Source organism: Leopardus geoffroyi, chromosome B3 (genome assembly GCF_018350155.1).
Source record: "Leopardus geoffroyi isolate Oge1 chromosome B3, O.geoffroyi_Oge1_pat1.0, whole genome shotgun sequence".
In the NCBI taxonomy this organism is placed as follows: domain Eukaryota; kingdom Metazoa; phylum Chordata; class Mammalia; order Carnivora; family Felidae; genus Leopardus; species Leopardus geoffroyi.
In genome coordinates this window covers 74,139,567-74,151,428 of record NC_059337.1, presented here as the reverse complement: position 1 = coordinate 74,151,428, position 11,862 = coordinate 74,139,567, and the positions used below count along the sequence as shown (strand labels likewise).

At 41.2% G+C, this 11,862-nt stretch overlaps 1 protein-coding gene and 1 non-coding gene across 3 annotated transcripts; one reads left to right on the top strand and one right to left on the bottom strand.

Moving 5' to 3' along the window:
• Positions 1 to 739: 739 nt before the first annotated feature.
• LOC123584497 lies at positions 740 to 846 on the top strand. Its single transcript, XR_006705464.1, has one exon. It is a non-coding gene; the product is annotated as a U6 spliceosomal RNA (small nuclear RNA).
• A 2,912-nt stretch (positions 847 to 3,758) lies between these two features.
• NGDN (neuroguidin) lies at positions 3,759 to 11,200 on the bottom strand. 2 transcript variants are annotated; one of them, XM_045450439.1, is made up of 11 exons: positions 11,139 to 11,200; positions 10,759 to 10,818; positions 10,093 to 10,164; positions 6,583 to 6,720; positions 6,250 to 6,334; positions 6,099 to 6,151; positions 5,735 to 5,855; positions 5,471 to 5,639; positions 4,590 to 4,746; positions 4,389 to 4,446; positions 3,759 to 3,934 (listed from the first exon to the last, which is right to left on the bottom strand). In XM_045450439.1, the coding sequence occupies exons 1-11, from the start codon at positions 11,157 to 11,159 to the stop codon at positions 3,915 to 3,917; spliced, it is 954 nt and encodes a 317-aa protein (XP_045306395.1). In that variant the 5' UTR covers positions 11,160 to 11,200; the 3' UTR covers positions 3,759 to 3,914. The 2 variants fall into 2 exon arrangements, with proteins under 2 accessions (XP_045306395.1, XP_045306396.1); XM_045450440.1 differs by lacking the exon at positions 10,093 to 10,164 and having other exon boundaries at positions 11,139 to 11,179.
• Between the last annotated feature and the right edge of the window lie 662 nt (positions 11,201 to 11,862).

The window sequence follows — 11,862 nt, the reverse complement described above, 5'->3', positions numbered from 1 at the left end:
TATGAATGATGTTACCAACAAAGCAGAAGGCAGGAGTTCACTCACATGCCTCCATGTTTGGATAAGTCTAAACAAGGATCTGAGCTTTACACATCTAATAGCTCCTAGGGAGGATGGGGATACTCAGGACTGTTGTTGACTCTCACTCAATCTGCTACCAATCAGAACTGGAGACTGGATAGATAAACTGGGCTCTGCAAAGTGGCAGATCTATACCATGCAGCTCTATGGATTGGTTTAGCTATGTACCTTACGCCAACCCAAGGAAAGGAATGAGACAGGAAAGCTTGAACTCTCCATGGTACTGAAAATGAACACAATCAGGTCATCCCTTCCTTATAACCAAAAAATCTTTTTCTAATGAAAAAAATACATCCATGAAGACTGCTGTGAACTCCTGACAGACATCTCCTCAATTCTTCATAAAATCATAACAAAACAAAGCTAATAAGGAAAAACAGGTCTTGGTCAAACCCTCTTCCCCCCTCCTCAGATGAAAAAACTAAGGCAGAGACACTAAATTATTTGACTAGAACAAGGCCAAGACTTTCTTTACTATCACAAGATGCTCATGTGAACTAGTGACAGACATCACTTAGTGAACACTGGAAATTATCTGTTGTTAGCAGTGCATTGACGAAATCGGACATTCATATGGTCTCAACAATCAGAGGAGTGAATCTCTGAGCAGGAATACAGGATACAAGAGAAGCAAACATCAGCCATAAAGAAACCCTGAGTGCTCGCTTCGGCAGCACATATACTAAAATTGGAACAATACAGAGAAGATTAGCATGGCCCCTGCGCAAGGATGACACGCAAATTCGTGAAGCGTTCCATATTTTTGAAACTGAGAACAAACTGAGGGTTGATGGGGGGTGGGAGGGAGGGGAGGGTGGGTGATGGGTATTGAGGAGGGCACCTTTTGGATGAGCACTGGGTGTTGTATGGAAACCAATTTGACAATAAATTTCATATATTAAAAAAAAAAAAAAAAGAAACCCTGAGATTTGAATGCTTCGTTCCCTTGCCCTACTACTGTTAACAGTGGTTATCAAACTATATCCTATGTGTTTTCTGTTTTTTGTTTTTTTTTGTTTTTTTTTTGAGAGAGAGGGCACAAGTGAGCGAGGGGCAGAGAGAGAGAGATAAAGAGAGAGAGAAGCGGGGCTCATGTCCACCGGAAGCAGGACTCGTGCTCATCCAAAGCAGGGCACAAGCTTTTCTGAAGTGGGGCTTGACCACACCCAAAGTGGGACTCAAACTCACTAAGTGTCAGATGATTAATGACTAACTCACCCAGGTACCCCATTCTATGGAGTTTTAAAGGTTGCTTGCAGCTATTCAGAAATCTTGGGAAAAGCAGGCTATGAGAACATAGAGTTCTAGGCTTCTTCATCCTCACTTTAACTAAAGTAACTTCACTTATGCCTGTTTCCCATTTTGAGAATCCAAATAAAACTTTGCCAGCAGCATACTCTAAACAGTATTTGATGACTCTGGGGCAGATATTCTCAGAAATTATTCAACATTTTGTTGAAAACCTTTTTCAAATAGTGCCTATCATCTAGAAACCAGGGATAACAAGATATCCTGGGAATAAAGACTGGATTGAATTAATAGAAGATCCACAAAGTACAGGTTTTTGTTTGTTCAACTCACTGGTATAACACCAAGAGGGCAGAACAGTATCTGGAACTTGTGGTTTCTTTGAAGACAAGACTTTGAACAGGAGTGGGGCAGTAGGGAAAAGGGAGCTAAACTCTATAACCTACCTACCAGTATTTTTAAAAAGGAAAAACAAACAACCTGAAGACTTTCATGAACCCCAGGATACTTGAGGGCCTCCACACAATTGTGTTCTTCAAGTACTGGTTCTCTTCATTTATTAGCAATGTAACCTTGGGCAGACTGCCTAAGTGTCTCAGTTTCCTTACTGGTAAAATAGAGATGATCTATAATTTGTAAGGATTATGTATAAAGCTCTTAGCTCAGTATGTAACACAAAGTAAGATCTTAGGAGAAAAAAACCACCACCACTTCCTTTTCCTTGGCAGTTCCTGTAACCCAAAAATCTTAATAAATGAGAAGCCAATGCAATAGTCAGTCCTAAGAAGCAAATGAGGTGGTCCCAACTAAGTATTTTTGAACTGAACCTCCTGTCCACTTAGTTCAGCCAGAAAGGGAAAAGAATCTCTAAACCTGTTCCGTGGCTCTTTGTTTAGATTCACTTGAAGAAACAGAAGTATTAGGGCCCTAGGCAGGTCAGGCTCACTCAGACTACAACGGACTAAAAGTTCAAGGCCCTAGAAATAAGCCCATTCTGGAAGAAATCTCAGAGATTCAGTCTAACACCTTCATTTTTCAGCTAAGGAAAATCAAAGGCCAGGAATGTTAAGTGATCTGCTCAAGTTAACAGGAGACAATACTAGGTTGACTCCTACTTTCTATCAGGCTACAGCCAACTAAAAACACACCCTGCCCTGATCAGGCAGACTAGTATAAGTCCAAATTCACAGGACTCAGAACCAAGGATTTAGTGATGCAATAACCCAATTCTACTTCTCTCCATGACACTGCCCAGGAATACAGACACAAAATTAGGTCTTCATGAAATCCTAAGCACTTAAAAAAACTGTAGTAAATTTATTCAACAGATTCTTCAACTTCTGTCCTTTCCGGTTCCCCTTTTCACCTTCTGTATTATCCAAGCCTAAAGGCTCTCCCACCAACAGAGGTCGTTCTCTGGACAGAATACAAGATCTCAGATATGTAACTCCTACCAGTCTCTTGACTTGGGCAGATATTTTGGTGACATTTTCATTCTTTTGATCTTCAAGCTAGGAATTTTCTTTTTTTTTTTTAATTTTTTTTTTCAACGTTTCTTTATTTTTGGGACAGAGAGAGACAGAGCATGAACGGGGGAGGGGCAGAGAGAGAGGGAGACACAGAATCGGAAACAGGCTCCAGGCTCTGAGCCATCAGCCCAGAGCCTGACGCGGGGCTCGAACTCCCGGACCGCGAGATCGTGACCTGGCTGAAGTCGGACGCTTAACCGACTGCGCCACCCAGGCGCCCCAAGCTAGGAATTTTCAATCTGCCTATTTTTTTGGCACTCCTTTGCAAGCATTTATAAAAGGACTGGCCTTTAACTGACTGGTGAACTAAGACCTTAGTTAAAGGAAGGTCAAAGAGGCTGCAAAACACAAGACTATACTGATTCTTCATACTCTAGTCTGCTCATTCACTCTGCTGTTCTCTCTGGATAAACTCTCTCCCTATAACTGACCAAAGATCAGCCCTATGTTTATTTTATTTTAGGAAGAAAAGAGAAACATTCAGAAGTGGAGATATGAGTAACTTAACAATGAGAAAAGGTTCTACAATACAGCTTTTGCTAGTCATGAACCAAAGGTTTCCTGAATCACTGACCCCATCTGGTGGCCAGCAAGTTACATTAACAAAACCCACATATCTTAAGATGACTTGCACTCTATTACAACAAATCATACACGAACTTATGGCCACGTGGGCCAGAAGAGTTGATTACACTACTCTAATCTCTCAATATTTTTTGCTAAGGAACCAATTTATAGCTTCTGAGAAAAGTAAACTATCAAAACAAACTATAAAGCCAACCTTCTCTCACTCCCCCTGCAAAATTTCATCTTCCCCTTTATCCTTTTATTACCATCTCACCAGAAAAACCCCACACCCAGTGATTCCAGTCATACAATACATATGCAAAAGCAGATTCATTTCGTAAGTAAAATCAATTTTATTCATAAAGATCTTTCCACATATCCAGAGCAAACAATTAGTGAATTTCAAGGAAAAATAAAACAAAACCTACATACAGTGAAATTAGAAGTATCCCTGGATAACAACAGATATACAAATATGTACACCCATCATCACCGCCGCCTTCGAAAACCTGAAAGGAAGGGAAACCAAGAATAAGGCAAAGGACAGTTGGAAAAGCTGAGGGGACAGAAAAAAAGAAACCTAGAGAAAAGGGCTCAAGAAGGTTGGGTCCCCTAGACAGTACTCTGTACATCCTCCCAGGACAAAGGACTAGAAGTAGGAATGAAACTAAACTTGGAAAACAGTTCCTTCAAGTGACATTTTCATAGTCCTACTTAAGGAAGCCTGCACACCAACTGTGGGACCTTAGAAACAGAACCCAGAAATCTTTTTTTTTGTGAATGATGCTGATTTTCAGCTTGGCAAAAAAGAGAAAGCCCACTTCTAAAAAATCAATGCTCAGTCTGGAAGAGGTAACTACAGGGGTTGGTCTGAGACCTAAGATGGCAAATCCAGACAGCTGACATCCCAATTCGTACTCCCTACTCTACACTTAACCATCCAAGTCCTAGCCATTCACTGACCTTTTTTCTTTCGACTTTTCTTAGGTGTCTTCTTATGCTTCTTAATAGGATTCTGGTCCTGGAGACAGATGGAAAAGTGAAGGAATGGCAGGTGCTTCCAGGTGTCAGCACCCCTTTCCGTGTTCCTCATGGTAATGAGCCCCACGTGCACCTGGCTGAAATCAAGGAGGCTGCTTTCCCACCACGGTATCGCAGCCTTACCTCATCAAGATGAGGTGTTCCTCCTGTCAAAGCACTGATGTCACTAAAGTGTGTGAGGGAATGAAGTTGTGAATTCATGACACTTGCTCGTTTTCGTCGTCCTTTCTCGCGCTTACTGACACTTAAACGCACCATCATGCTCTCCTCATAGTTAATCCTGCCACAGAAACACAGTTTACAACATGTTCAATCTACACACAGAAAGCTGCAGCTAAAAATCTTCACCCCTTCAAATAGTTCTCAAGAAATTTCACAGCAAGTCAATAATAATATTTAAGAACAATCAATGCACATATTGAGCTTCCTCAATGAAATGTTCTTTATGCTAGAAATTCCCTCCTCCCTAGAGATGAACTCATAGCCCATCCATAAGAATATTTATACTATTCTACCAAAAAACTTTCACCTTCAGGAACAGAATTCCTACATGAGCCCCTTCACTCAAATCTATCAACGGTGGAGACTGCCGCCCAGGCAAAGTTGATGAGTCTGTATTCATGTTATAGTCACTTTCCTGCTTTTCTTTCCTGAACCTGTCTAGCATTCTTGATGCCACTATAAAAACTTGACTTTATTTGCTTCTGCACAGAAGTGAGAGTTGTGACAGTGAAATACGGATTTTTTAAAGTCCCACTAGGTAGAACTGCACATATTCCTCTTCGTATAGCATCTGCTCAGCCTAAACACTTGGGAAGATATTTTTTCCCAAGCTCCTATTCTGTACTTACCAACCCTAATTCTTAGAAACTATCAGCCCATTTTCCACTCTACTTTCTCTATAATGTGAATTCTCTTGGTACCAGACTTAATCATATCCATCCAAAGCGTAAGGACAGGTCTCCATGGGGTAGAAAACAATTTCCAATTGCAAGGATTCAGACCTGTGTTGATCCTCCTGACTCTGGCGGGTGACATGAGGATGCCGAGCATCACGGATTTCCTCTGGAGCATCTGAGTACTGCTCCTTAAGTTCACGAATGACAGAGCTGCTCAATGCCCGTTTTCTGGCCCGTTCTAGGCGTTTCTTTTCCCTCTCAGCTTCTGTTTCATCTATATGATAAAAATCAGCGAGGGTTATCCCAGAACAGAGAAAAAGATAAAAGAGACACAATTTATGCTGAGGAGGCAGTAGACACAGTTCATACCATAATGTACTGGAACCAAGCGTGGTGGAACGTATTTCTTAACTGTTCCTTTTACAGATTTCTTTCCTGAAGCTTCAGACTGGCCTTCTGCTTCATCTTCCTCCTCATCCTCAGAGCTCAACTACAAAAGGAACGCAAAATCCATAAACTCAGCAAGTGTTAGACACTAAGTAAAACCAAAGCTAGAGTACCCTGGGGAGTTGGGAATATAAACAAAGGGGAGAAAGGAAAATCTCATACTCTACATTCTAAGGCACAAGACAGGAGTCAACAGTAATAAGAGAATCCCAGGAGATCCAGGATCACCATGAAGCTCATTCAGGCTTTGAGCCCTCAGGAAAATCAGGTGAATGCAATCCCTTACCTTGCTCATCATATTGCTGGGATGAGGCTTAAAACGGAGAGGGTCATTCTCACCTGGGGGGGGGGGGGGAAGGAGGGCACAAACAAGGGATTTTACAAGATTTGGAAATTTATGATAGTCCCCACATAATCTTACAGCTTCTGCCACTTACTGAGGCTGCCTGTCACTGCAGTCTTGACTAGCTTGTCAATCTGATACTTCAGTTTTTGGTCCAAGGGACGAAGCTTTTCCAAAACCTATAATATGGTTAAATAGGGTTACGTTCCCTTCCCCAAATTAAACATGTCAAAGCCTCTACATTAACTTACCAGATAAAGCATCTAAAATATAAACAAAGTAGAGCAAGTGAAGAAAAAAAAGACTTTTTTCATTTGGTTTCCTCACTTAATCATGAGAACACCCACTTAAATGAGAGCTATTGTGTGACAGTCCTAGGGTTCAGACTGTGGAAATCCAGAACGCTAAGATGCGAAATGCTTCATACCGTGCGGATCTCTACCAGTCTCAGAACTGCAGCATGTCCCTGAAGAGACCCTCCTGAGGCTTTGTCCAGGATGAGATGGGTTAAATCCATAAGGTACATGAGCAGTAGCTGGTCCTTCACTTCCAAGAGGCTGAGACCCTGAGAACAAAAGAGTAAGAGATGCCAATTCAGTTTTAGCCAAAGAAACAGGAGGAAAGCCTAGAGTAAACAGGGTAATTTTTTCCAAGTTCAATTTTCCCCTCATCAGTTTATACAAGGTATCTGGAGTAGTCTCAAGGACGTGACTGTACCTAAAATGGCCACTAAGAAAATTATGAGAGAAGCAAAGCTCTGAGAATTACTGCAAGACAGTAAGAGCACAAAAATCAATAAAATGTCCCCAAAACTACTATGGTAGGCTTTCTCAATCTCAGGGCCATTGACATATGGGAATGGGCAATTCTTTATTGTGGAGTCTGTGTGGAAAACAGTATCCTTGGCTTCTACCTTTAAGGCCCTTCCAAATTTTGACAAATTTTGTCACCATATGATGTTCAATCTTTAATCAAAACAATTATTGGTTTTTATCCCCATACAATTATGTGATACAGTTAAAAACAATGATCTATACATACTGACATGGACTTAATTCCATGTCAGCACTTTCTACACTACAATATGGTTTCAGTTAAGGCAGGGAGAGTATGATGCACACATTTTATTTCAATTTTTTTTATTTTTATTTATTTTATTTTTTTAAGGGGTCTCTTTCTATTTATTTATTTATGAAATTTATTGTCAAATTGGTTTCCATACAACACCCAGTGCTCATCCCAAAAGGTGCCCTCCTCAATACCCATCACCCACCCTCCTCTCCCTCCCACCCCCCATCAGCCTATTTCAATTTTTTTTTAATCTTTATTTATTTTTGAAAGAGAGAGTGCGAGCAGGGGAGGAACAGAGAGGGAGACACCGAATCCGAAGCAGGCTCCAGGCTCTGAGCTGTCAGCACAGAATCAGACGCAGGGCTGGAACTCACAAACCATGAGATCGTGACCTGAGCTGAAGTCAGACGCTTAACTGACTGAGACACTCAGGTGCCCCTGACGCACACATTTTACACACAGACAAAAATCTCTGGAAGATAACACACTAGTAACAACTGCTCTCCATGGGGATCAAGATGAGGAAAAGGAAGAAATGGAGCATTTGTATTGTGAAAGTATTTTTCATCAGGCATACATTACTTTTACAATAAAATAAATTTCCCAAAAATATACCCCAGTGGTTATCTCAGGATGGTGATTATATTGGTTTTAAATTTTCTTCTTTATGCTTCTATGCATCTTCCAAACTTTCTAAAATTAAAATCACATTACATTTACAGTCAGATAATCAAGCAAATATCATGAGTAACACAGGAGGGCACTTAAGTTACAGTTGTTAAAGAAGTTGGGGTGCCTGGGTGGCTCAGTTGGTAAAGCATCCAACTTCAACTCAGGTCATGATCTCATGGTTTGTGGGTTTGAGCCCCACGTTGGGCTCTGTGCTGATATCTGGAGCCTGCAGCCTGCTTCAGATTCTGTGTCTCCCTTACTCTCTGCCCCTCCCTGCTTGTGCTCTCTCTCTCTCTCTTTCAAAAATAAGTAAACATTAAAAAAAAAGTCTTTGTGACTACTTAAAATGAAACTGAAAAAGTCAACAGCTCTTGGAAGACCTATTTTATTTCAGACAGGTTAAATACTCTGCCTAAAATTACACATGTATTAGAGGAGTATGGGATTCAAACTCAGTCTGACTCCAACACCAAACCCTGGGTATTTTTAAACAAACATGGGAAGCTGCTGGAGATCAGCACTAGTGTGGTAACAGGTGGAGGCGCAAAGAATTTAAAGACAAACTGAGTTTAACCTCTGAATTAGGCATTTGGTAGTCAAATAATGGGTAACTCAATCTCATGACCCCAGTCTCCTCATCTATAGCATATACAGTATTTCCTTTCTGCCCCGAAGAGTAATTACGAGCTTAAAAAAGATAATATGAAAGAACTCTATAGTCTGTAAAGCACTTAGTAATTTTCGGTCCTGAAAGATAAGTTACTAAATTCTGTTCAATGAATAAACAAATATATAGTGATCTAATATATATGCTGGCAGCCCAGAACCAGCTAAGAATTTGAGAAGTAGGTTCTTCCTGACTAGCTTGGACTCTGTCAAGTTCAAATAGAGTTATAAGCATATGAGAAAAAAATCAAAAAGAAGAAAACACAAAGATAAAAATAGGTAAGAACAAAACTGAATAATGAGACAGAAAAGGCAAAGAGAACGTATTAGAAACTCTATTAGCTCTAGGGGCGCGTGGCTGGCTCAGTCAGTGAAGCACGTTACTCTTGATCCCTAGGTTGGAAGTTTGAGCCCCACACTGGGTGTAGAGATTACTTAAAAAATAAAATCTTTTTTTTTTTTTTTTTTTTTTTTTTTTTAAGTAGGCTCCACACCCATCGTGAGGCTTGAACTCATGACCCTAAGATCATGAGTCACATACTCTACCAATGGAGCCAGCCAGGTGCCTCCCAAAATAAAATCATTAAAAAAAAAAAATTCTATTAGCTATCTTTCTAAAGCATAAATCTTCTGTAAATCCCATATTTAAAAATCTTTCAGTGACTCTTATTAAGTTACCACAATGATTTTCATACTTTTGTTGACCTATGGAATATATTAAGTAATATCTTAGAACAAAAACTCCACATATAAAACAAGAGTTTTCCACTTCAAGGATCCTTCAAGAAGGATCCAAAGCCCTCCTTCTATACTGTTCCATATTCAATGATCCCTAAGAAGGTTCTACAAGACCTTAAATTAAAAACCACCGTATTTCAATTTTAACATGCATATCGTTTTCATATTTTCACATCTCTAAAGTCAGGTTGTATCTTTTAATCAATGGTACCTTAATGTTATGTCATATGTTAACAGGCCGAATTTTTTTTTGTATACAAAATAAGTGGCAGGTCCCAAATTAACAGCATTAGATTGGATGAAATACAATAGTAACTCCTCAGTTGGCCTACAAGGCTCTTCACAGAGTGACTACTTTCCTAGTCTTACTTCCTACTCCCCACCTTCCACCCCCACACTGTACATCCAACCACACTAAATGACCTCCTTTCCCGGTATATTGCCATGCTTTCAGGACTCTGTCCCTTTGTACATGCTATTTCTTTCTGTTCCCTGGATTCCTATTTATTCCGCACAATCCTGTTACCACCTGTGAGAAGCCTTCCCTGACTTCCTCTGTTCCTGGGGCAATTATTTAATCTCTCTCCTGGGCTTGCACAGTACTCATTATGACTCATCAGCAATTCTGCTGTTGCTTATACCTATTGTTTTGATCTGTCTCCTCTCCTAGACTTCAGCACAGAAACTGGATCTTATTCATCTTTGAAGTTCCAACACAACACAATAAATTTATGATGAAACAGCTGTTGAGAAGAAGTCAGGGAATGCTGACTCTTCAAATACGTCTTACCTTCTCTGTAGGATAGGCTCTAGCTTGAACTTTTTTTGTCAGAGCTTGTACTTGTGCAGTTACAGCCATCACCTGAAATTAGTCCAAATAAAACCGCTGACAAGAATACACCTAGTCATCTCTGAGCATGGAAGGGCAAAAACTAAACAAATCACCTGAAACAAAGCCTAAAATATTGTTACTACCTTTCTTCTTAGACAGTATAGGAAAGATGGTTTCTGATACTTTTTCATAAAGTACAAAAAAATTTCCACTTCTTAAAGCTAAAGAAATCATCTTATCAAACCATGGAGAGGGGATGGGAACTGGGTCAGTGGTGATGTGGGGAGACTGTACCTTATCTGTACTGGCTGAATCAACCAATACAGCTGGCTACCCAAAGGGCAAATCCTATCACCTTTCCCAGCATTGGTTTCTTTAACTATGAGAATAAAGGAAATACATTCAGATAACTTCTTTTTGGAGTTTTCTGTATTGCTTTAGATGCAGAAATAAATTACTTTGAATTCTAGCCCGAAAAGGTTTTTTCATTAAGTCACTTGGCTCTTAAAGAATTTGGTATCATTCAAATATATGTCCCTCAAACGACCAAAGTTTGGAGGTGAAGCACACAAAACGAAAGCCAATCCGTCAGTGACCCATCCCCAAGGGGGTGACATGACTCACCTGATCCTGAAGGTTTTTCAAAAGTGTCACGGCACTTTGCAGGTCTGACTCCAGCACCGCCTATGAGAGGGAGAGAGAATTAAAGAAAAGCACTTATTTCCTCAGGATTATTAGAAGACTGGACGTATGGGGAGGAAAACCCTCTTCTCCTTCAGACACCCCACATTCCCGACTTTCCGCAGACTCGTTTCACAGTCGGCCAGCCCTCCAGGTTTCTAGGAGAAGCGGTAACTTCAGCACCCCCACCCTACTGCTGCTTTTATCCTGCTGTATCAGGAAAGTTGCTTCTCTGAAGCTACTTTCGTCACCTCCTTTCCCTCGCGCCAATTTGCCCAGAGCCGCTGAAGTAAGGAAATGCCTACACAACGAAGCAAACTCACAAAGTTCCCAGGCGCCGCCATCTTCACAAACCCCGCCTGTTCCGGGGCGGTACTTTTGGAGAGCCAACCTTATCTGATAGACTTGATAGACAACTCCCGCTTGCAAATCTAAGCCAATAGAAATAAGGGCCTCTCACTTCCGCCCCGAACAGGATGTGGGGAGGAGAAGCCACGCCCAGCCAATAGAATGGAAGAACTGACTAAATTCGTCAGACTTAGGGGGAGATCCAATGACGTAAAATTACTCGTGGAAAGGGGCGCGTGATTAGTATATTGAGGAGAATGATGGAAGCGAAACCAATAAAAACGGGGCAAGCGATTGATCGACAGTTAGAAAGACCCTATGGAAAAAAGGAGTTTGCTGAGCAAACTGATAGCGTATTGGCTCCCCGGATGCCGCAGTACCCAGTCTTTTTCACTACGCTGCCCTTGCGTGGCCACAATCTACCGCTAGGTGGCAGTCCTTGGCTTTGCTCTGAGACGGCAGTGTTGCGGATCCGCCAAAGCTGTCTGCTGTTCCAACGCGGACCGCGCGAGGTTCCCCACCGGCTTCAAGGCCCTTGCATAGACTTTGTGATACACTCTTGTGTGACCCTGGAGAAGTCACTCGGTCTCTGACATTTTTTTCATCTGTAAATAAGACAGTTGAGCCAGAGAAGCCCAGAGCCAGGGTTTAGAAACGGACACACCGACACTTGGCGCTCATGTCCCTCATCGTGTTTAC

Bases quoted from the DNA above. Each gene is read 5' to 3' on its own strand.
- NGDN (XM_045450439.1), bottom strand. From the start codon at position 11,159: ATGGCGGCGCCTGGGAACTTT. The intron at 4,747-5,470 runs GTCTGAATCCTT...TTTCTGTGGCAG, and splicing joins AGTCAGGAGGATCAACACAG to GATTAACTATGAGGAGAGCA. The intron at 4,447-4,589 runs GTAAGGCTGCGA...ATCTGTCTCCAG, and splicing joins GAACACCTCATCTTGATGAG to GACCAGAATCCTATTAAGAA.